This window comes from Ochotona princeps, chromosome 24 (genome assembly GCF_030435755.1).
Source record: "Ochotona princeps isolate mOchPri1 chromosome 24, mOchPri1.hap1, whole genome shotgun sequence".
Taxonomy (NCBI): Eukaryota; Metazoa; Chordata; class Mammalia; order Lagomorpha; family Ochotonidae; genus Ochotona; species Ochotona princeps.
In genome coordinates, this window is record NC_080855.1 from 35241390 (window position 1) to 35268391 (window position 27002).

Below are 27002 nucleotides of genomic sequence, written 5' to 3' on the forward strand. Positions count from 1 at the left end.
TCAAGAGATGGAGTGGTGATGGACTAAACTAGGTGTGACCAAGTAGCCTGTCATCAATCACAGATTAAAGAACTGACAACAGTCTGGACTGGTCAAGGCAGTAGAACCCAAATGTGCATTCTGAATAGGGTGTGGGGTGGGCCGGGCTGCAATGTTCACCAGCTCATGCAAGGCCAAAAGGAAGGCCAGACTATGCCGGGCACTGGCCTAAAACCCAATGGCATGTATGAGAACTAGGTCTGGGAGGGGATCTAGTGAAGGAACTTGGGAAACTCCCCTGGTGGGTCATAGTTCAACTGGTAAACTCGTGATTCAGATTTGGGGGTCGGACAAACTGGACAAAGTCGCTCCAACAGCTGCAATGTATGAATTGGCAATGGAATGGGCATACTGGGCAAAACTGAGCAAATCTTTGCCCATATGTAAAATCAGAAACCAGGATGGAGCACAAGACATACCGAGCTAGGTTCTTGCACCTACTGGTCTACGTGAGCCACTGACACTAAGCCACAGTGTCTAAGGCAAGGGTCGGGACAGGTGAGGGGCAGCGCCAAGCTGAGTCAGAGCAACCATCTATGGCTGGGAACAGGACCAGTTGGGGAACTAAGGCAACACCCTAGCTGGGTTGAGGTGCCCACCAAGGGTGCATGGACTGGAAGAGAAGCTGTGTTCTGGTCAGGATACAGTTGCAGTCTCCCTTGGCACAAGTGTGGACTGGATGCAATGGGCCAGGCCAGACTGCAACACCTTCGGGTGTTCTGGAGGACCAGGGTAGATGTGGGATGGACTAGGCTGGGTCTCAGCCCTGACTGAACAATGTGTGAGCTGTATGGATGATCCGTGGCTGGGCTGAAACATCCAACAGCAAGACCCAGATTGGGTTGGGGGCCAGTCAGGAAAAGCCACTATTCCTACTGGGACAGGAGGTGAACTGAGTGGTGCTGGTTCGTGGACCCACTGGTGTGCACTGGCATTCTGAGGGGTTCTAATGGAGAAGCCTGGCAACTCCTCTGGCGGGACACAGACCCTGCAGGTAAGCACAAGACGCATGAAAGGAAACAGCCCAGAACAGGCTATCAAAATTATCCCACTGGCATACACTTGGCAAGGGTTGGGTGCAGATCAGGCTGAATCAGTTCTCGTCATCCACTGGCTAATCCAGACACCAGAACAGTGTGGGTCAAGCCAGGTTTGGTTGCAACAAAAGCGGTACACAACACAGAAAGCCAAGGTGAGGTTGCCTGTGCTGGATGTGACCACAGCACCCAACAGCACATGTGACAACCAAGAAGGAAGGGGGCAGAGCCGGCAGGGGAAAAAGGGGTGGTTCCCTTGTTGGACAGCTACTCCCACTGGAGAGCGTGAGGTGGGATGGGGGCAGACCAGACTAGGCAGGGCTATAACACCTGTGCACTGCATGTGGACCAGATCAGGGAAAAACCAGGCTGGCTGATTGATCCTACTGGTGTAATCTGCAATCAGAGTGGGTGAGGGTTGTTTGGGCTTAGCCACAGCAGTTGCTGACACTGAGGGCTAATTCTGTCAAGTTAAGCCACAGAACCACCTGGAGAGTGCATAATCCGGGAGTGGGAGTGGCCAGGGAGGGAAATAGAGGGCTCCTCCCTCTTGAGTTACCACCCCCACGGAAGGGCACACAAAGTAGAACAGGAACTGGGGTGGCTAGACAGAGACAGCCAACAGCATCCGTGAGGGCTGGATAGTTGAGCTGGTTAGATGGAACTAAGCTGCAAAATCCATTGACATGTACAATTGCCGAATGGGATGTGGGACAGACTGGACTGGTCTGATGCACATACTGGCAAACCAGGGTAGGGGGCGGGCCTTGCGGGATTTATTGTGGGTCGCTCTGACTAGGCTTGAGGCCACACTGGTCTGTGTGAGGGTCGAGTAGTGCTGGGCAGAACCAGGCTGGACAGCATCCATTGGTTTCAGTGGAAAACAGGGCTGAAAATGGAACCAATCCAGCAGTTGCAACCACCAGCTGATCGTGGCAATGGACTGTGCCTGGCCCTGGACTTGCTAGTACATACAGGAATCTGGTCTGGGAACACCTAAGCAAAGTTTCTTTGGGGATTCCTCCAATCGAACTGCTGGACTCAGAAACCTAACCATGAAAAGATAGAGGGCAGAATAAGTTAACCACCTCAGCTATGTGTTTGCAGCGAAAAACTGGGCAAATGGAGACTCCAAGATGGACTATGTCAATCAGTGGATTCTTCAACGACTTCATCATGCTTGGAGTGGTGAGATTGGCAGCAATTCATAACTGTTGAACTATCAAAACCACTTGGGACTGAAAAAGATGGCCGACTGCAGAGAGCTGGTGTAGGGTGGAGTAGGGAAGGAGGGGAGCCGATCCAGCAGAGAAACAGGCCAGGAGGCGCGAAACTGTAGGGAGAAGAGCGAGAAGGTCACTGGAGTTCACTAAAGCAAGAAGATCTACACAGTGTGAAGGAACAGCCGCAAAAAGTAGGAAAGAAAATACAGCACGCCGCGAGAAACCTGGTGAGTCACGATCCCAGGCAGGGGGAAGGCGGCAGAGGCTCAACCGCCCCAGGGAAAACAGAGGCGGCTAGAAGGATAGGCGCCCACACCGACAGGGGCACCAGTCCCCTGGAAGGCAGGAGCCCCCAGAGGAGGCTACTGGACTGATCATTGGGTGCATTATCCCTGCAGAAGTGGAGGAAAAGCTGGGGAGATTTCCCAGAGGCTTGCCTACCCGCTGCTCAGCGGCTCTGGGAGAGTGCAGAGGGAACAGGAGCAGCACTGTGGGACTGGGGCTCAGAGATCCCCATATCGGCTCCGAGCTGTGGACTGGCTGCGGGAGAGTCAGTGGATCCTGTTGCTGGACTCGCCCTGAGCCCCAGAGGCTGGGCAACGCTCGACAGGGCCTCACGTCCTGGGCAGAGGAGCAGATTAGTGGGGGCACGTCTCACCTAAAGGGCTCTGTGCCTCTCAGAGATCCGCTTCCATCCTTGAGAGAGTGCAGCTGAGGAAGTGGCTTCTTCAGGGCGGAGTCCCCAGCTGGGCTCAGCTAGAGAGGCCAGACCATAGCGGGCTCAGCTGAACTGGCCGGACAGGTTTTCCCAGCAGGAGCCCGCTCGGAAAGACCTGCCTGTGGTGTTGCAGCCCTCGGCGGAGCAGCGCTTCCGAGTTTGGCACTGGGGCCGCGGAGATCTCCAGCCCAGCACAGGCCGGGGTTGGGGATTTTAGGCTCCGAGCAGCAGGAGCCCTTGCTGTGCTAACCTCAAGCCCTGAAGGAGAGTCTCGGCTCAGCACTGAGGCAGAGAGCCCCGCTGTATTAGCCTTGTGACCCAAAGCCCAGGCGCGGCTCGGCAGAGTGAATCTGTAGGGAACTGCCTTTGAGAGGGAGCCACAGGGGAAGGGGCCTGGCACTAGGGCTGGCCCACAAAGCCTCCTGACCCAACTCGGGGCTGTGATCTACAGACCCTGAAAGCAGCTGGTGACTCAGGCAGTAAGCCCTGCTGGGCTCAGCCGGAGACCCCAAACCAGAGCCGGCTCAGCTGAATCACCGCTAAAATCTCAAAACAACAAGAAGTAAAAACACAATGAGGAGAAGTATCAGAAAAAGCAATGACCCAGAGGAAAGATCAAGCACTCCCTCCCAATACAACCAAAAACTAATCCCAATATCTGAGATGCAAGATGAAGACATAGAGGAACTAACAGATAAGGACTTTAAGAAGCTAATGATGAAATTCGTCAGAGAGAGTGAAAAGCGCTGGGAAGAGTCTAAGGCATTCGAAAACCATATCACTGCAGAAATAAATCAAGTCAAAAAGGGAATCCTTGATATAGAGAACAAAATTGAAAGCCTAACCAACAGAATGAACACAGCAGAAGACAGAATATCAGAATTGGAAGACAATCAGAATGAAAGGCAGCAGCTCATCAAACAGTTGGAGACAAATCTAGAGAAAGCCAATAGGTCCATACAGGAAATGAAAGACAACCTCAAAAAATCAAATATTAGAATAATAGGCCTTCCCGAAGGAGTGGAAAAGGAGACAGGCTTGCAACGAGTGCTCAATGAGATAATACAGGAGAACTTCCAGAATACTGGAAATATAAATCTAGCACAAATCCAGGAAGGACAAAGAACCCCCAGTAGATACGACCCAAACAAATTGTCTCCCAGACATGTGGTCCTCAAGCTACCTTCAAGTGAATACAAGGAAACCATTCTAAGACAAGTAAGAAAAAAGGATAAGATTACTTTCAGGGGAAGGGAAATCAGGATCACAGCCGACCTATCAGAAGAAACGCTCCAAGCAAGGAGAGAATGGGGTAAAACCTATCAAATCCTGAAACAAAACAACTGCCAACCAAGAATAATGTACCCAGCAAAGCTCTCATTTATATTTGAGAATGAAATCAAATACTTCAACAGTAAAGAGAAACTCGAAGAATACATCAACACGAAACCAGCTCTGGAAAATCTCCTCAGGAAGGTGCTAAACCCAGAAAGAAAAAATACAAACCAAAATCAAAGATGGCAAATGGGAAGACCTCCCCACTAAAATCCATACAAGAAAAGTCAACCAATCAAAAACTCTAATAGTCGCAAATACACACTTGCACACTTACACTCATGGCAGCCCAAAACCAATTCCTCTCAATATTATCTCTAAACACAAATGGCTTAAACTCACCAATCAAAAGGCATAGATTAACGGAATGGATCATCAAACAGCACCCAACTATATGTTGCCTACAAGAGACACATCTAACCAGAAAATCCTGTAAGAAATTTAAAGTGAAAGGATGGAAAAAGACATTTCATGCCAATGGACGAGAAAAAAAGGCTGGTGTAGCTGTTCTAATCTCAGATGACCTAGACTTCAAGCTGACAGACATCAAAAAGGACAGAGAAGGACATTATATATTGGTGAAGGGACTGATCCATCAAGAAGTAATTACAATCGTGAACATATATGCACCAAATTCCAATGCGCCTAGCTTCGTGAAGCAACTACTTACAGACTTAAGGGGAGACATAGATACACACACAATAATAGTGGGCGATCTTAACACCCCGCTAACAACTATAGACAGATCAACAAAACAAAAACTCAACAAAGAAACAACAGAGCTCGTACAAACATTAGAACAACTGGACTTGGTAGACATTTATAGAATTTTTTATCCTAAGACCACAGATTATACATTTTTTTCAGCAGTACATGGCACCTTCTCCAGGATCGACCACATGATAGGACACAAAGCAAATCTAAATAACTTCAAAAAGATAGAAATCATACCATGTACCCTCTCAGACCACCACGGAATGAAACTGGAAATCAGCAATTCAAAATGCCCAAGGAAATATAGAAACTCTTGGAGGTTGAACAATATGCTATTGAACGAACAATGGGTCAGGGAAGAAATTAAAGATGAGATCAAAAAATTTATGGAAACCAATGAAAACTCTGATACAACATTCCAAAACTTGTGGGACACTGCCAAAGCAGTGCTACGGGGTAAACTCATCGCAATTGGAGCTCATGTCAAGGCCCAAGAGAGGCGTCAAATACAGGAACTAACCACACACCTCCAGGAATTGGAAAAGCAGCAGCAGATGAGCCCCACACACAACAGGAAACAAGAAATCATCAAAACAAGGGAGGAAATCAACCAGATAGAAATAAAAAAAACCATACACAAAATCAACAAATCAAAAAGCTGGTTTTTTGAAAAGATAAACAAAATAGACACACCGCTGGCCCGACTGACAAAGAAAAAACAAGAGAAAGCAAGAATTAACAGCATCAAAGATGAAAAAGGCAACATAACAACAGACATTACAACCATTAAGAACATAATCAGAAATTACTACAAAGCACTGTACTCCAACAAATCAGAAGACCACCAAGAAATGGAAAAGTTCTTAGACTCACACAACCTGCCAAAACTTAGCCCAGAGGCAACAATCAACCTGAACAAACCCATAACTGAAGCAGAGATTGAATCAGTGATTAAAGAACTCCCAACAAAGAAAAGCCCAGGCCCAGACGGCTTCACTCCAGAATTCTACAAAACATTCCGAACAGAACTAACCCCAATCCTCTACAAACTCTTCAAAACAATAGAAAAGGAAGCAACCCTTCCAAACTCATTCTATGAAGCCAACATTACCTTAATCCCAAAACCGGGCAGAGATCCTACAGAGAAGGAAAACTACAGACCTATCTCTTTGATGAACATTGATGCTAAGATTCTCAACAAAATCCTAGCCAACAGAATTCAAAAACACATCAGACAGATCATTCATCCAGATCAAGTAGGATTCATCCCTGGAATGCAGGGATGGTTCAACATTCGGAAATCCATAAATGTGATACACCACATCCAAAAACTGAAAAACAAGAATCACATGATAGTATCAATAGATGCAGAAAAAGCTTTCGACAAAATCCAGCACACCTTCCTGCTAAAGACACTAACCAAGGTAGGCATAGATGGAAAAATCCACAACATAATCAAAGCAATATATGCAAAACCCAATGCCAGCATCATACTGAATGGAGAAAAACTGGAAGCCTTCCCACTGAGATCTGGAACAAGGCAGGGATGTCCGCTTTCTCCGCTGCTATTCAACATAGTTCTAGAGGTACTCGCTGAGGCCATAAGACAAGACAAGGAAATGAGAGGAATCCAAATGGGAAACAAAAAAGTCAAGCTTTCACTATATGCAGATGACATGATTCTTTATACAAAAATGCCAAGAGGCTCAATACAGAGACTGCTAGAACTTATGCGAGAGTTCGGTAGAGTGGCAGGGTACAAAATTAATGAACAAAAATCAACAGCCATAGTGTATGCTAACAGCCCCAAGTTGGAAAAAGATCTAACCAGCAAGATACCATTCAAAGTAACAAAGGAAAGCATGAAGTATCTGGGAATTAACCTAACCAAAAATGTTGGAGACCTATTTGAGGAAAACTACAAACTACTTAAAAAAGAAATTGAACAAGATCTAGAAAGATGGAGTAACATCCCATGCTCCTGGATAGGTAAAATCAATATCATTAAAATGTCTATACTGCCAAAGGCAATATATACATTCAACGCAATCCCAATCAAATTGCCCAAAACATTCTTCACAGATCTGGAAACAATGATTCAAAGGTTCATCTGGAAACACAAAAAAACACGAATAGCTAGAACCATCCTGAAGAACAGGAAGTTAGCAGGGGGAATCACAGTCCCAGACCTCTGGACATACTATAGGACAGTGGTTATCAAAACAGCCTGGTACTGGCAAAAAAAATAGAGAAGAAGATCAATGGAGCAGAATAGAAACACCAGATGGGAACCCACACAAATACAGCCAAATAATCTTTGACAAAAAGACAAACGACAACCCAGGCAAATGGGAAGGTCTGTTCAATAAATGCTGTTGGGACAACTGGTTGATAGCCTGCAGAAACAAAAAGATAGACCCACATCTCTCACCATATACTAAGATCAAATCCAAATGGATAAAAGATTTAAACCTACATCCAGAAACCTTCAAACGTTTGGAAGAAAATGTTGGAAACACACTGGAACACTTAGGGGTAGGCCCTCACTTCCTAAAAAAGACTCCAAATGCAGTAGAAATCAAGACCAAAATAAACAAGTGGGACCTCATCAAACTAAGAAGCTTCTGTACAGCTAGAGAAACAATCAACAAAGTAAAAAGGCAACCCACAGAATGGGAGAAGATCTTCGCACACGACTTAGGTGATAGAGGGCTGATCTCCAGAATATACAAAGAGCTACAAAACGACCAAAATGTCAAAACAAACAAGCCACTCAAGAAATGGGCACGGGAAATGGGCAAACACTTCACAAAGGAACAAACCCAAATGGCAAATAAACATATGAAAAAATGCTCAAGTTCCCTGGCAATAAGGGAAATCCAAATTAAAACATCAATGAGGTACCACCTAACGCCAGTAAGACTGGCCCACATGAATAAAAGCACCAACAACACTTGTTGGCGAGGTTGCGGGGAAAAGGGAACCCTACTCCACTGCTGGTGGGGCTGCAGGCTGGTACAGCCTCTATGGAAATCAGTATGGAGAACATTCAAACAACTCAAATACAACATACCGTATGACCCAGCAATAGCACTCCTAGGAATATATCCAGAACACTTGTTTTATGAGAAACCAACATGCACTCCTATGTTCATAGCAGCACAATCAGTAATCGCAAAAACATGGAAGCAGCCAAAATGCCCATCAACAGAGGATTGGATAAGAAAGCTATGGTTCATCTACTCCATGGAATACTACTCAGCTATTAAAAAAAACAAAATGCAGTTCTTTGTGGCCAAATGGGCCAAACTGGAAACCATAATGCTAAGGGAAATGAGCCAATCCCAAAAGGTTAAATACCACATGTTTGCCTTAATTTGATATGATGTTATGTATAACAAGTTATGTTATGAATGTTATATGTTGTGTATAAACCAAAATTGAAATGTCAATGAGGTGGTCACAGAAGGTGGATAAGAAATCGCATTTACTTTTACCATATTGGTTACTCATTACTATGTCAATTAATTCCATAATGATGTAAATTTTTGCTGATGGTATGTTGGAGCTTTTAATTGATCGGGATGATACTCTGCTGGCTCTGTCTTCAGACCAGAGAGGGTATACCTAAGAAGCCGTTGAACTTGACTAGACAATAAGATGCTGGACTCTATGTTTGGTATATGCTTGCAATGGGGGAATCTCAACTGAACTTGAGCTGTGGTTATGCAACAAGGTGGAGGAATCCACCATGGTGGGAGGGTTTGGGGAGGGGTGGGGAGAATCCCAGTACCTATGAAACTGTGTCACATAATACAATGTAATTAATAAATTTAAAATAAAATTAAAAAAAAAGTTAAAAAAAAAAAAAAAAAGAATCCTGAAACAAGTACAAAGCAAAGATCGCATATAGGGGAAAACCAATCAGAATCACTGCTGACTTCTCTGAAGAGACCCTACAAGCAAGGAGAGAATGGACAAAGATCTTCCCAATCCTGAATCAGAACAACTGTCAACCAAGAATAATGTACCCAGCAAAAATCTCATTTATATTTGAGAACGAAATCAGATACGAACATAGCAAAGAGAAACTCAAAGAATATGCCAGCACAAAACCAGCTCCACAAAATCTCCTTAGAAATGTGCTAAATCCAGAAAAAACAGGGCAAATCATAAGCAAAGATGGAAAACAGGAAGGTTTCCCCACTAAAGTTCACACAAGGAGGGGCAATCAAACAGAAACCAACACCCACAAAAACACATATGTATGGCAGGGCAAAATCGCAACCTCTCAATATTAACTCTTAACACAAATGGCCTAAACTCACCAATCAAAAGGCACAGATTAACGGAATGGATCATCAAGCAAGACCCAACTATCTGTTGCCTACAAGAGACACATCTAACCAGAAAAGCCTCTAAGAATCTGAAAGTGAAGGGATGGAAAAAGATATTTCACTCCATGTGGATGAGAAAAAAAGGCTGGGGTAGCTGTCCTAATTTCAGATGATATAGACTTCAAGCTGACAGACATCAAAAAGGACAAAGAAAGACATTATATATTGGTAAAAGGATTGATCCATCAGGAAGTAATTACCATCGTGAACATATATGCAGCAAATCCCAACACTCCTAGCCACGTGAAGAAATTACTTACAGACTTAAGGGAAGACATAGATATGCACACAATAATTGTGGGTGATCTTAACACCCCGCTAACAACAATAGACAGATCAATAAAACAAAAACTCAACAAAGAAACAACAGAGCTCACACAAACAATAGAACAACTGGACTTGGTAGACATTTATAGAACTTTTTACCCTAAGACCACAGATTACACATTTTTTTTCAGCAGAACATGGCACCTTCTCCAGGATCAACCACATGACAGGACACAAAGCAAATCTAAATAACTTAAACAAGACAGGAATTATACCAGGTACCCTCTCAGACCACCACGGAATGAAACTGAAAATAAGCAATTAAAATGCCCAAGGAAATACAGAAACTCTTAGAGGTTGAACAATATGCTATTAAACGAACAATGGATCAGAGAAGAAATTAAAAATGAGATAAAAAAATTTATGGGAACCAATGAAACCTCCGACACAACATTCCAAAAATTGTGGGACACAGCCAAAACAGTACTACGGGGTAAATTCATTGCAATTGGAGCACATGTCAAGTCCAAAGAGAGGCGCAAAATACAGGAACTAAACACACACCTCCAGGAATTGGAAAAACAACAGCAGAAGAGCCCCACACACAACAGGAAACAAGAAATCATCAAAACAAGGGAGGAAATTAATCAGATAGAAATAAAAACAACTATACACAAAATCAATGAATCAAAAAGCTGGTGTTTTGAAAAGATAAACAAAATAGACAGCCCACTGGTCCGACTGACAAAGAAAAACACAAGCATCAAAGATGAAAAAGGCCACATACCAACAGACACGGCAACCATTAAGAACATAATTAGAAATTACTACAAAGCGCTTTACTCCAACAAATCAGAAGACCACCAAGAAATGGAAAAGTTCTTAGATTTATAAAACCTGCCAAAATTTGGCCCGGAGTAAACAAACGAACTGAACAAGCCCATAACGGAAGCAGAAATTGAATCAGTGATTAAAGACCTCCCAACAAAGAAAATCCCAGGACCAGATGGCTTCACTACAGAATTTTACAAATAATTCCGAACAGAGTTAACCCCAATCCTCTACAAAATCTTCAAAACAATAGAAAAGGAAGCAACCCTTCCAAACTCATTCTATAAAGCCAACATTATCTTAATTCCAAAACCAGATAGAGAGCCAACAGAGAAAGAAAACTACAGACCTATCTCTGATGAAAATCGATGCTAAGATACTCAACAAAATCCTAGCCAACAGAATTCAAAAGATCATCAGACAGATCATTGAACCGGACCAAGTAGGATTCATCTCTGGAATACAGGGATGATTCAACATACGGAAATCCACAGATGTGATACACCACATGCAAAAACTGAAAAACGAGAATCAGATGATAGTATCAATAGATGCAGAAAAAGCTTTCGACAAACTCAAACACCACTTCATGCTAAAAATCCTAACTAAGTTATGCATAGAAGGAACAATCCACAGCATAATCAAAGCAATATATGAAAAACCCAATGCCAGCATCATGCGGAATGGAGAAAAACTGGATCCCATCCCACTGAGATCTGGAACAAGACAGGAATGTCCGCTTTCTCCACTGCTATTCAACATAGTCCTAGAGGTACTTGCTGAGGCCATAAGACAAGACAAGGAAATGAGAGGAATCCAAATGGGAAACAAAAAAGTCAAGCTTTCACTATATGCAGATGACATGATTCTTTATACAAAAATGCCAAGAGGCTCAATACAGAGACTGCTAGAACTTATGCGAGAGTTTGGTAGAGTGGCACGATACAAAATTAATGAACAAGCATCAACAGCCATAGTATATAAAAACAGTCCCAAGATGGAAAAAAAGCTAACCAGCAAGACACCATTCAAAATAACAGAGAAAACTATAAAGTATCTACAAATTAATCTAACCAAAAATGTAGGAGACCTATTTGAGGAAAACTACAAACTACTTAAAAAAGAAATTGAACAAGACCTCAAAAGATGGAGTAGCATCCCATGCTCCTGGATAGGTAAAATCAATATCATTAAAATGTCTATACTGCCAAAAGCAATATATACATTCAACGCAATTCCAATCAAATTGCCCAAAACATTATTCATGGACTGGAAACAATGATCCAAAGGTTCATCTGGAAACACAAAAAAACACGAATAGCAAGAAACATCCTGAAGTACATGAAGTTAGCAGGGGGAATCACAGTTCCAGACCTCTGTACATACTATAGGGCAGTGGTTATCAAAACAGCCTGGTACTGGCACAAAGATAGAGAAGAAGATCAATGGAGCCAAAAAGAATCAACAGATGGGAACCCACAGGTACAGCCACATAGTCTTTCACAAAAGGACAAACGACAATCCAAGCAAATGGGAAGGTCTGTACAATAAATGCTGTTGGGACAACTGGTAAATAGCCTGCAGAAACAAAAAGACCCACATCTTTCACCATACACTAAAATCAAATCTAAATGGAAAAAAGATCTAAACCTACATCCAGAAACCTTGAAACCTTTGGAAGAAAATGTTGGAAATACTCTGCAAGATCTAGGGGTAGGTCCTGACTTCCTAAAAAGGACTCCAAAAGCAATAGAAATCAATACCAGAATAAACAAATGGGACCTCATCAAACTAAGAAGCTTCTGTACAGCAAAGGAAACAATAAAGTGAAAAAGCAACCCACAGAATGGGAGAAGATCTTCGCGCACTACATAGGTGACAGAGGGCTAATCTCCAGAATATACAAAGAACTACGAAACAACCAAAACACGAAAACAAACAAGCCACTCAAGAAATGGGCACGGGAAATGGGCAAACACTTCACAAAGGAACAAACCCAAATGGCAAATAAACATATGAAAAAATGCTCAAGTTCCCTGGCAATAAGGGAAATCCAAATTAAAACATCATTGAGGTACCATCTAATGCCAGTAAGACTGGCCCACATGAATAAAAGTACCAACAACACTTGTTGCCGAGGTTGTGGGGAAAAGGGAACCCTACTCCACTGCTGGTGGGGCTGCAGGCTGGTACAGCCTCTATGGAAATCAGTATGGAGAACATTCAAACAACTCAAATACAACATACCGTATGATCCAGCAATAGCACTCCTAGGAATATATCCACAGTGTCTGTTTTACGAGAAACCAACATGCACTCCTATGTTCATAGCAGCACAATCAATAATTGCAAAAACATGCAAGCAACCAAAATGCCCATCAGCAGAGGATTGGATAAGAAAGCTATGGCTCATCTACTCCATGGAATACTACTCAGCTCTTAAAAAAACAAAATGCAGTTCTTTGTGGCCAAATGGGCCAAACTGGAAACCATAATGTTAAGGGAAATGAGCCAATCCCAAAAGGTTAAATACCACATGTTTGCCTTAATTTAAGACAATATGATGTTATGTATAACATGTTATTTTATATATGTTATATGTTGTGTATAAACTAAAATTGAAATGTGAATGAGGTGGTCACAGAAGGTGGATAAGAAATCGCATTTACTCTTAACATATTGATTACTCATTACTATGTCAATTAATTCCATAATGATGTAAATTTTTGCTGATGGTATGTTGGAGATTTTAATCGATCGGGATGATACTCTGCTGGCTCTGTCTTCAAACCAGAGAAGGTATACTAAGAAGTCGTTGAACTTGACTGGACAATAAGATGCTGGACTCTATGTTTGGTATATGCTTGCAATGGGGGAATTTCAACTGAACTTGAACTGTGGTTATGCAACAAGGTGGAGGAATCCACCATGGTGAGAGGGTTTGGGGAGGGTTGGGGAAAATCCTAGTACCTATGAAACTGTGTCACATAATACAATGTAATTAATGAATTAAAAATAATAAATAAATAAAAAAGAACACCAAAAGCAATACAAATCAAGACCAAAACAAACAAATGGGACCTCATCAAACTACGAAGCTTCTGTACAGCAAATAAACAATTAACAAAGTGAAAAAGCAACCCACAGAATGGGAGAAGATCTTCGCCCACTACGTAGGTGATAGAGGGCTAATCTCCAGAACATACAAAGAACTACAAAATAACCAAAACACGAAAACAAACAAGCCACTCAAGAAATGGGCACGGGAAATGGGCAAACACTTCACAAAGGAACAAACCCAAATGGCAAATAAACATATGAAAAAATGCTCAAGCTCCCTGGCAATAAGGGAAATCCAAATTAAAACATCAATGAGGTACCACCTGATGCCAGTAAGACTGGCCCACATGAATAAAAGTACCAACAACACTTGTTGCCGAGGTTGCGGGGAAAAGGGAACCCTACTCCACTGCTGGTGGGGTTGCAGGCTGGGACAGCCTCTATGGAAAACAATATGAAGAATATTCAAACAACTCAAAATCGACATACCGTATGATCCAGCAATAGCACTCCTAGGAATATATCCACAACGTCTGTTTTATGAGAAACCAACATGCACTCCTATGTTCATAGCAGCACAATCAGTAATTGCAAAAACATGCAAGCAACCAAAATGCCCATCAACAGAGGATTGGATAAGAAAGCTATGGCTCATCTACTCCATGGAATACTACTCAACTCTTAAAAAAAACAAAATATAGTTCTTTGTGGCCAAATGGGCCAAACTGGAAACCATAATGCTAAGGGAAATGAGCCAATCCCAAAAGGTTACATACCACATGTTTGCCTTAATTTAAGAGGATATGATGTTATGCATAACATGTTATGTTATGGATGTTATGTCATATATCATATATAAACTATAATTGAAATGTGAATGGGGTGGTCACAGAATGTGGTTAAGAAATCACATTTACTTTTTTAACATGTTGTTTGCTCAATACTATGTCAATTAATTCCATCACAATGTTAATTGTTGCTGATGGTATGTTAGTGCTTTTATTTGATCGATTGATACTCTGCTGGCTCTGCCATCAGACCATAGAGGGTTTCCCCAAGAAGCAGTTGGACATGCCTGGACTATAAGATGTTGGACTCTATCTTTAGCATATGCTTACAAAGAGGGAAACTCAACTGAACTCGAACTGTGGTGATGCAACAAGGTGGAGGAACCCACCATGTGGGGAGGATGTGGGGAGGTGTGGGGAGAATCCCAGTTCCTATGAAATTAGAACACAATGTAATTAATGACTAAATTCAAGAAAAGAAAAAAAGAAAAAAAGTGATGCATTATCAGGTCTTTTATTTGAGATTTTGATTGCTTTGTAAGCATCTCATGATATAAATGTCCTTTGTTTTGGCCACATATTATGAGTTGTGATATTTTTTTTTCCTACAGATTTATTCAGTGACACATAGACCACACAGTAGCATAGCTTCTTCAAGAAAGTTTTTATTTCCTTTTTCATTTCTTCAGTTTCACATTGGTCATTCAGTAGAATGTTATTTAACTTCATGGAGTAAATAATCTCTATTTCTCCTGTTCTTGATTTTTCTATGGCTTTTCATTATGGTCATATTTAATGACTATGTCATACAGTCTTTCATGCACAGGAGTGAAGATACAATGCAGTATGCAACTCCACTTTCAACTACAAATGGTCTTCCAATGAAACTGTTAAATATATCTTAACAATAGGATGATGGCTCTCTGCCATTGTCCATTTCTACAATGTCAGGATACACTTAAAAACAGAATGATGGACTGTTTATGATGGAATATACTATTGTAATACTAAAAGAGATACTAATGAAGGGAAGGTGATTTAGGAGGTGGGAGGGGAAATCCCAGAAACAATGGAACTGCATCAAAAACTAATACAATTAATTAATTAAAAAATACTTGGAAGAATATAAACTTTCAGATTCATACTATGAAACTAATATTACTCTGATAATAACATTAGATATCAAGGCCTGTGCAGTGGCAACCTGACCAATAATCTGTCTGCAGATTAAATGACTCAATCAGGGTCTGGCAGAGTAGCCTAGTGTCTAACATTCTTGCCTTCCATAAGCCAGGATCCCTTATGGGCACCAGTTTGTATTCCTGCTACTCCTCTACCCATTCTTGCTTGTGGCCTGGGAAGGCGGTAGAGGTGGCCCAATGCCTTGGGATCCTGTACCTGCATGGGAATCCAGGGAAGAAGCTCCTGGCTTCTGGCTTTGGATAGACTCAGCTCCTGCTGTTATGGCCCCTTGGGTAGTCGACCAGTGCATGTACAATCTTACTTTCTGTCTCTCCTCCTCTCTGTAAATCTGACTTTCGAATAAATAAATGAATCTCTGCAACAGCCAGAAAAGGATGTTAACTACTGGCTTCAGATTAGCTCAACTTCAAATGTTATGACTATTTGAGGAAGGAATCAGCAGACAAAAAATCACTCTCTCATAACTCCCAGTTTCAACATACTGAAAGCTAAAAAGAACACAGTAAATGGGGCATGGCCTTCTGTATAGACGGAGATCAAAGTAATGGAAGTTGAGCCCAGAAGTAAACATTATTTCCATTTTTCCACTGAATAGCGTGAATGAGTTATTTCCATATAAGAGATGGGGCTATTCAGTTCAACATTTAGTGCTGGTACAATTGGATAGTGACAGACCAAAAGAAAAGAGTCAGGCCCTTATTTATTATTCTGTACAAAGCTAACTTCAAGGACTGGCACTGTGCTGTGAGAAACTAAGTCATTTTCTGCAGCAGAGGCATTTCATATGGGTTCTGGTTCAAGTCCTGCTGAAACCAATTCCCATCTAGGCTGCTGCTAATGTGCCTTGGAAATGCAGCAGAAAATGGCACAAGTTCTCAGGCCATGCACCATTTAAAGACATTCATGGAGCTCCTACTCCTGGATTTGGCTTTGCCCTGCCCCCAGTACTTGAGGCAATTTAGGAAATAAGCCATATCAGAGATGAAAATTTCTCAATCCCTCGTTCTCACCTCTACACCCAACCTCACTCGCTGTCTCTGTAACTCTGTCATTCAAATCAATAAAAATAAATCTTTAAAACCTTAAATGCATCAACAGCAGATATAAAACTATACAATTCTAGCATAAAAGCCATAAGCGTTGAGTTCATGGTTTCAGACTTGGAAATGGATTTTTAGAATTGATACCCAAATCACAAACAATAAATGGAAACACATAAATTTTACATCAGCAAAAGTTAATCATTTGCACTTACCCAGATACTATCTATACAGCTAAAAGATACCCACAGAACAGGGAAAAGTAGAATGCTGCACCCTTTGCCATTTCTATACCTGCAGGATCAAGGCATGTCTAAATAGCACAATGAGTGACATATGATTGCTTATTAATCAACATACTATTGCAATAACATAGGGGAAATCAGAGGAATGAGGATTTGAAGAGGGGTAAAAGAAATTCAAGGGTCTATGGAATTGTAGTATAAGATAAAAATTAGTTAGAAATTAATAAAGGGAGACTGAAAAAGATGGCCGACTGCAGAGAGCTGGTGTAGGGTGGAGTAGGGAAGGAGGGGAGCCGATCCAGCAGAGAAACAGGCCAGGAGGCGCGAAACTGTAGGGAGAAGAGCGAGAAGGTCACTGGAGTTCACTAAAGCAAGAAGATCTACACAGCGTGAAGGAACAGCCGCAAAAAGTAGGAAAGAAAATACAGCACTCCGCGAGAAACCTGGTGAGTCACGATCCCAGGCAGGGGGAAGGCGGCAGAGGCTCAACCGCCCCAGGGAAAACAGAGGCGGCTGGAAGGATAGGCGCCCACACCGACAGGGGCACCAGTCCCCTGGAAGGCAGGAGCCCCCAGAGGAGGCTACTGGACTGATCATTGGGTGCATTATCCCTGCAGAAGTGGAGGAAAAGCTGGGGAGATTTTCCAGAGGCTTGCCTACCCGCTGCTCAGCGGCTCTGGGAGAGTGCAGAGGGAACAGGAGCAGCACTGTGGGACTGGGGCTCAGAGATCCCCATATCGGCTCCGAGCTGTGGACTGGCTGCGGGAGAGTCAGTGGATCCTGTTGCTGGACTCGCCCTGAGCCCCAGAGGCTGGGCAACGCTCGACAGGGCCTCACGTCCTGGGCAGAGGAGCAGACTAGTGGGGGCACGTCTCACCTAAAGGGCTCTGTGCCTCTCAGAGATCCGCTTCCATCCTTGAGAGAGTGCAGCTGAGGAAGTGGCTTCTTCAGGGCGGAGTCCCCAGCTGGGCTCAGCTAGAGAGGCCAGACCATAGCGGGCTCAGCTGAACTGGCCGGACAGGTTTTCCCAGCAGGAGCCCGCTCGGAAAGACCTGCCTGTGGTGTTGCAGCCCTCGGCGGAGCAGCGCTTCCGAGTTTGGCACTGGGGCCGCGGAGATCTCCAGCCCAGCACAGGCCGGGGTTGGGGATTTTAGGCTCCGAGCAGCAGGAGCCCTTGCTGTGCTAACCTCAAGCCCTGAAGGAGAGTCTCGGCTCAGCACTGAGGCAGAGAGCCCCGCTGTATTAGCCTTGTGACCCAAAGCCCAGGCGCGGCTCGGCAGAGTGAATCTGTAGGGAACTGCCTTTGAGAGGGAGCCACAGGGGAAGGGGCCTGGCACTAGGGCTGGCCCACAAAGCCTCCTGACCCAACTCGGGGCTGTGATCTACAGACCCTGAAAGCAGCTGGTGACTCAGGCAGTAAGCCCTGCTGGGCTCAGCCGGAGACCCCAAACCAGAGCCGGCTCAGCTGAATCACCGCTAAAATCTCAAAACAACAAGAAGTAAAAACACAATGAGGAGAAGTATCAGAAAAAGCAATGACCCAGAGGAAAGATCAAGCACTCCCTCCCAATACAACCAAAAACTAATCCCAATATCTGAGATGCAAGATGAAGACATAGAGGAACTAACAGATAAGGACTTTAAGAAGCTAATGATGAAATTCGTCAGAGAGAGTGAAAAGCGCTGGGAAGAGTCTAAGGCATTCGAAAACCATATCACTGCAGAAATAAATCAAGTCAAAAAGGGAATCCTTGATATAGAGAACAAAATTGAAAGCCTAACCAACAGAATGAACACAGCAGAAGACAGAATATCAGAATTGGAAGACAATCAGAATGAAAGGCAGCAGCTCATCAAACAGTTGGAGACAAATCTAGAGAAAGCCAATAGGTCCATACAGGAAATGAAAGACAACCTCAAAAAATCAAATATTAGAATAATAGGCCTTCCCGAAGGAGTGGAAAAGGAGACAGGCTTGCAACGAGTGCTCAATGAGATAATACAGGAGAACTTCCAGAATACTGGAAATATAAATCTAGCACAAATCCAGGAAGGACAAAGAACCCCCAGTAGATACGACCCAAACAAATTGTCTCCCAGACATGTGGTCCTCAAGCTACCTTCAAGTGAATACAAGGAAACCATTCTAAGACAAGTAAGAAAAAAGGATAAGATTACTTTCAGGGGAAGGGAAATCAGGATCACAGCCGACCTATCAGAAGAAACGCTCCAAGCAAGGAGAGAATGGGGTAAAACCTATCAAATCCTGAAACAAAACAACTGCCAACCAAGAATAATGTACCCAGCAAAGCTCTCATTTATATTTGAGAATGAAATCAAATACTTCAACAGTAAAGAGAAACTCGAAGAATACATCAACACGAAACCAGCTCTGGAAAATCTCCTCAGGAAGGTGCTAAACCCAGAAAGAAAAAATACAAACCAAAATCAAAGATGGCAAATGGGAAGACCTTCCCACTAAAATCCATACAAGAAAAGTCAACCAATCAAAAACTCTAATAGTCGCAAATACACACTTGCACACTTACACTCATGGCAGCCCAAAACCAATTCCTCTCAATATTATCTCTAAACACAAATGGCTTAAACTCACCAATCAAAAGGCATAGATTAACGGAATGGATCATCAAACAGCACCCAACTATATGTTGCCTACAAGAGACACATCTAACCAGAAAATCCTGTAAGAAATTTAAAGTGAAAGGATGGAAAAAGACATTTCATGCCAATGGACGAGAAAAAAAGGCTGGTGTAGCTGTTCTAATCTCAGATGACCTAGACTTCAAGCTGACAGACATCAAAAAGGACAGAGAAGGACATTATATATTGGTGAAGGGACTGATCCATCAAGAAGTAATTACAATCGTGAACATATATGCACCAAATTCCAATGCGCCTAGCTTCGTGAAGCAACTACTTACAGACTTAAGGGGAGACATAGATACACACACAATAATAGTGGGCGATCTTAACACCCCGCTAACAACTATAGACAGATCAACAAAACAAAAACTCAACAAAGAAACAACAGAGCTCGTACAAACATTAGAACAACTGGACTTGGTAGACATTTATAGAATTTTTTATCCTAAGACCACAGACTATACATTTTTTTCAGCAGTACATGGCACCTTCTCCAGGATCGACCACATGATAGGACACAAAGCAAATCTAAATAACTTCAAAAAGATAGAAATCATACCATGTACCCTCTCAGACCACCACGGAATGAAACTGGAAATCAGCAATTCAAAATGCCCAAGGAAATATAGAAACTCTTGGAGGTTGAACAATATGCTATTGAACGAACAATGGGTCAGGGAAGAAATTAAAGATGAGATCAAAAAATTTATGGAAACCAATGAAAACTCTGATACAACATTCCAAAACTTGTGGGACACTGCCAAAGCAGTGCTACGGGGTAAACTCATCGCAATTGGAGCTCATGTCAAGGCCCAAGAGAGGCGCCAAATACAGGAACTAACCACACACCTCCAGGAATTGGAAAAGCAGCAGCAGATGAGCCCCACACACAACAGGAAACAAGAAATCATCAAAACAAGGGAGGAAATCAACCAGATAGAAATAAAAAAAAAAACATACACAAAATCAACAAATCAAAAAGCTGGTTTTTTGAAATGATAAACAAAATAGACACACCGCTGGCCCGACTGACAAAGAAAAAACAAGAGAAAGCAAGAATTAACAGCATCAAAGATGAAAAAGGCAACATAACAACAGACATTACAACCATTAAGAACATAATCAGAAATTACTACAAAGCACTGTACTCCAACAAATCAGAAGACCACCAAGAAATGGAAAAGTTCTTAGACTCACACAACCTGCCAAAACTTAGCCCAGAGGCAACAATCAACCTGAACAAACCCATAACTGAAGCAGAGATTGAATCAGTGATTAAAGACCTCCCAACAAAGAAAAGCCCAGGCCCAGACGGCTTCACTGCAGAATTCTACAAAACATTCCGAACAGAACTAACCCCAATCCTCTACAAACTCTTCAAAACTATAGAAAAGGAAGCAACCCTTCCAAACTCATTCTATGAAGCCAACATTACCTTAATCCCAAAACCGGGCAGAGATCCTACAGAGAAGGAAAACTACAGACCTATCTCTTTGATGAACATTGATGCTAAGATTCTCAACAAAATCCTAGCCAACAGAATTCAAAAACACATCAGACAGATCATTCATCCAGATCAAGTAGGATTCATCCCTGGAATGCAGGGATGGTTCAACATTCGCAAATCCATAAATGTGATACACCACATCCAAAAACTGAAAAACAAGAATCACATGATAGTATCAATAGATGCAGAAAAAGCTTTCGACAAAATCCAGCACAACTTCCTGCTAAAGACCCTAACCAAGGTAGGCATAGATGGAAAAATCCACAACATAATCAAAGCAATATATGCAAAACCCAATGCCAGCATCATAGTGAATGGAGAAAAACTGGAACCCTTCCCACTGAGATCTGGAACAAGACAGGGATGTCCGCTTTCTCCACTGCTATTCAACATAGTTCTAGAGGTACTCGCTGAGGCCATAAGACAAGAAAAAGAAATCAAAGGAATCCAAATGGGAAATGAAGAAGTCAAGCTTTCACTATATGCAGATGACATGATTCTTTATATGGAAGAGCCAAAAGGCTCAACACAGAGACTACTAGAACTTATACGAGAGTTCGGTAGAGTGGCAGGGTACAAAATTAATGAACAAAAATCAACAGCCATAGTGTATGCTAACAGCCCCAAGTTGGAAAAAGATCTAACCAGCAAGATACCATTCAAAGTAACAAAGGAAAGCATGAAGTATCTGGGAATTAACCTAACCAAAAATGTTGGAGACCTATTTGAGGAAAACTACAAACTACTTAAAAAAGAAATTGAACAAGATCTAGAAAGATGGAGTAACATCCCATGCTCCTGGATAGGTAAAATCAATATCATTAAAATGTCTATACTGCCAAAAGCAATATATACATTCAACGCAATCCCAATCAAATTGCCCAAAACATTCTTCACAGATCTGGAAACAATGATTCAAAGGTTCATCTGGAAACACAAAAAACCACGAATAGCTAGAACCATTCTCAAGAACAGGAAGTTAGCAGGGGGAATCACAGTCCCAGACCTCTGGACATACTATAGGGCAGTGGTTATCAAAACAGCCTGGTACTGGCAAAAAGATAGAGTAGAAGATCAATGGAGCAGAATAGAAACACCAGATGGGAACCCACAGAAATACAGCCAAATAATCTTTGACAAAAAGACAAACGACAACCCAGGCAAATGGGAAGGTCTGTTCAATAAATGCTGTTGGGACAACTGGTTGATAGCCTGCAGAAACAAAAAGATAGACCCACATCTCTCACCATATACTAAGATCAAATCCAAATGGATAAAAGATTTAAACCTACATCCAGAAACCTTCAAACTTTTGGAAGAAAATGTTGGAAACACACTGGAACACTTAGGGGTAGGCCCTCACTTCCTAAAAAAGACTCCAAATGCAGTAGAAATCAAGACCAAAATAAACAAGTGGGACCTCATCAAACTAAGAAGCTTCTGTACAGCTAGAGAAACAATCAACAAAGTAAAAAGGCAACCCACAGAATGGGAGAAGATCTTCGCACACGACTTAGGTGATAGAGGACTGATCTCCAGAATATACAAAGAGCTACAAAACAACCAAAATGTCAAAACAAACAAGCCACTCAAGAAATGGGCACGGGAAATGGGCAAACACTTCACAAAGGAACAAACCCAAATGGCAAATAAACATATGAAAAAATGCTCAAGTTCCCTGGCAATAAGGGAAATCCAAATTAAAACATCAATGAGGTACCACCTAACGCCAGTAAGACTGGCCCACATGAATAAAAGCACCAACAACACTTGTTGGCGAGGTTGCGGGGAAAAGGGAACCCTACTCCACTGCTGGTGGGGCTGCAGGCTGGGACAGCCTCTATGGAAATCAGTATGGAGAACATTCAAACAACTCAAAATCAGCATACCGTATAATCCAGCAATAGCACTCGTAGGAATATATCCAGAACACTTGTTTTATGAGAAACCAACATGCACTCCTATGTTCATAGCAGCACAATCAGTAATTGCAAAAACATGGAAGCAGCCAAAATGCCCATCAACAGAGGATTGGATAAGAAAGCTATGGTTCATCTACTCCATGGAATACTACTCAGCTATTAAAAAAAACAAAATGCAGTTCTTTGTGGCCAAATGGGCCAAACTGGAAACCATAATGCTAAGGGAAATGAGCCAATCCCAAAAGGTTAAATACCACATGTTTGCCTTAATTTGATATGATGTTATGTATAACAAGTTATGTTATGAATGTTATATGTTGTGTATAAACCAAAATTGAAATGTCAATGAGGTGGTCACAGAAGGTGGATAAGAAATCGCATTTACTTTTACCATATTGGTTACTCATTACTATGTCAATTAATTCCATAATGATGTAAATTTTTGCTGATGGTATGTTGGAGCTTTCAATTGACTGGGATGATACTCTGCTGGCTCTGTCTTCAGACCAGAGAGGGTATACCTAAGAAGCCATTGAACTTGACTAGACAATAAGATGCTGGACTCTCTGTTTGGTATATGCTTGCAATGGGGGAATCTCAACTGAACTTGAACTGTGGTTATGCAACAAGGTGGAGGAATCCACCATGGTGGGAGGGTGTGGGGAGGGTTGGGGAGAATCCCAGTACCTATGAAACTGAGTCACATAATACAATGTAATTAATGAATTTAAAATAAAATTAAAAAAAAAAAAAAGAACTATCAAAACCACTTGAGAAAGATCCTCGGAGCATGCCCCACATCAGGCACCTGGGGTGAGTGGGAGACTAGGTGGGGCTTCTGCCTTAAAATCCCCTTTTACATCAGATATATGAAGGAAACAATGCGGAGCTAATTGTCTTACCCATCTTCTTGTAGGTTTTGAAGCTTTTTACCCTAGTTATGTAAAGATTGTAAAAAAAAAAAAACACGTCCCCTGTGGAGAACTTCATTTCATAAACCACAACAGTCTATGCAAATATGTGAAGAAAAACAACAGTTCAAATGACACTCACCTTGCGGTAATCCATGAGCGTCCCCAGGAAAGGTAGAGGTGTTGGCCCAGGAATTCCCAGCTTCTTAAAAAGGCCATGTGTAGAGGTGCCATATCTGTAAAGTCAAGGAGGAATCACGTCACAGGTGCTTTTTTTGTAGTTGACACCTGCTCAGATACCAGCATAGACAAGCTAGGGAGGTAACACATAGCCAAATGATTAACAGCAGATCTCGTTATCTATTTCCTCGTTACAACAACTCCACCAAGAAGTTGTAATGACTTGGTAAAGACTCTGAAGTCTTCAAAGCCCCAATCCTGGACTGAGTCCCTGAAAATCTCCCCCAAATGACAATGATACTGAGAGGTTCAGGCTGGAATGCCCGCAAGTTATTTCATTCACTCAAACACAGTGAAGATTCCTGTTCTGGGTCCAAACTGGGGAAAACAATTTCTCTTTACTCTGAGTACAAGTTGTTGCATAACTGCCTCCAACAAATGTGGGAGTCACTAAGAGTCTCTGATGTCATTATTCTTGCAGTTTGCTTTCAATTTTAGGCTTTACATTCTGTTTCTATAACCCACATCCTATTTAGGGCATGGTCCTTCTTAAATCTGCCTTCACACCATATATATATACACATCATATATAACATTTTTAATTTTATATAAATAATATATATTAGATATTACATGCATAATATATTACATATATATTATATATGTTATATATTAAATAGTATGTTATATATTATATATTATATGTATTATATATACATATATGATATATTACATATATTACATATATAATATATTACATATATTACGTATATAATTTTTGTTTGAAATTCATGTTTGGGGGTACTGCCCTATATGTAAGATATGAACAGGGAGAAAACTACTCAAAATGAATTATCGGTATCCTCATTTCCACAAAATTAAAATTGTGTTTGCAGGTTTCATTGGCCATAAAAATGTGAGCAGTTTTCAGCAATGTAAGTATTTTCTTTTCTATTCTTTTTCTAATATTTATTTATTGCGTGGATTTACATATACCTTACTAGGTAGGACACAAATGATTAGTTACTCCTCACTAGGGTATTGAAGCTTTCTCTGCACACCTCTCCTAAAACTGCTATGCACCTAATCTGTTGGCATATGCCTTGTTAGAGTTATAAGCCAGTTTTATAATCCTAAAAACTGCCAGGTTCAGCAAAATTATGCTCCAACACTATAAACTGCTAAATACTAAAGTGAAAATAGACACAAGATAGCTGAATAGTACCTTATTGCCATAGAAGCTGGTTGTATACAAACTAAAATTGAAATGTCAATGAAGCAGTCACAGGATGTGGTTAAGAACTTGTATTTTTTTTAACATATTGGTTACTCAATACCATGTCAATTAATTCCATAATGTTATAAATTGTTGTTGATGTTATGTTGGGGCTTTTAATTGATCAGGATGATGTTCTGCTAGCTCTACCTTCAGACCAGAGATGGTCTCCTGAAGAAACCGATGAATTTATCTGGACAATGAGATGCTGGACTCTATGCTTGGTATAGGCTTGTAACGAAAGAATCCTGACTGAATTTGAACTGTAATACTGCAACAAGGTGGAAGAATCCACCATTGGGGGGGGTGGATGCACGGGCACGGGCACAGGGGAATCCCAGAGCCTATGAAACTGTGTCACATAATGCAATGTAATTAATTTTAAAAAGTTAAAAAAAAGTAAATAGGAGATTTATTCATTTTATTGGAAAGGCAGATATACAGAGAGGAGGAGAGACAGTGAGGAAGGTCTTCCAATGCTTCACTCCCCAAGTGACCACAACAGCCAATGCTGTGCCGATCCAAAGCCAGGAAACAGGAAACTCATCCAGGTCTCCCATGTGGGTGCAGAGTTCCATGGTTTTGGGCCGTCCTCTACTGCTTTCCCAGGCCACAAGCAGAGAGTTGGACGGGAAGTGAAGCTGCTGGGATTAGAGCTGGTGCCCATATGGGATCCCGGTGCATTCAAGGTGAGGACCTTAAACTCTATGCCATCATGCCAGGACCAACGTAAGTATTTTCTTAAGACAATCTAGCTGATCTGAACTTGGGACTACGTGACTATGCATATCTTCCCTTAACTAACATTCAAGGATTCATACCCAAGTCATGCCTTCTCTCATGAAAACCACAATCACAACTGCTGATACTCACCTTGTAAACAGCACCAGGCACATTCACTCTTTTCAAGATGTTCAGTCACAAAGCACCAATTTTATTTCTTCTGCCTTTCAACCATTTCTGAACCAAAATCATGGAGACCAATGCACTTCAGGCCATACATACCTGTAACCTGGTTTTACTGTCATATATAGACTCCAATATTTGAGGTCCTGGATCCTTGTTAATGCTCACTACAGTGACACTGAGATAGCAGACCAGAGGAAGAGAAGCAGAAGAAGTGGAAACTACTTTATGGCTGAAGCTGCAAAATCCACATGGATGGCCACATGGTGGGAAATTCAGCAAGTGTTTCCAAAGTATAAACTTTTAACAAATGATTTCACATATACAGCCACTCTATTAGTAACAAGTCTTCCACTCTTCTTCATAGTAACAGGTGCATACATTATGGAATACAGCAATGAATGATGCCTCTCCCATACTCAATCCTGTTCCTCAACTGCTCTGTGAGACAAGGAATCTTACCATAAAATCCAATTCCTCTCTTGGATGTCCTAGATGGCTTTTAGTCATGCTATTGTGTGAGAACTGTTTAGGTAGGGGAACACTTGAAAATGGATCCCAACTCTACGCTACTGCATAGGTTGCCTTGTACCTAGGCAAGTGTTACACTGCTGAGGAAAAAAAGTACAAGTAGCTTGCAGAGATTTGGGCCTGGCTAATGCCAAATCTGTATTACCTATACCGGCATGCCAGGAAAGTTTCTGATTTTTTTTTCATGATTAGTGAAAAATACAGAGGA

At 41.8% G+C, this 27002-nt stretch overlaps 1 protein-coding gene across 1 annotated transcript in view; it reads right to left on the bottom strand.

Moving 5' to 3' along the window:
• LOC131483170 (cytochrome P450 3A6-like) overlaps positions 1 to 27002 on the bottom strand; it is a 112563-nt gene that overhangs the window by 80872 nt on the left and 4689 nt on the right. The window contains exon 3 of the mRNA XM_058680496.1: positions 24044 to 24137. Coding sequence (XP_058536479.1) covers positions 24044 to 24137 — 94 coding nt within the window. The remainder of the gene's footprint in view (positions 1 to 24043; positions 24138 to 27002) is intronic.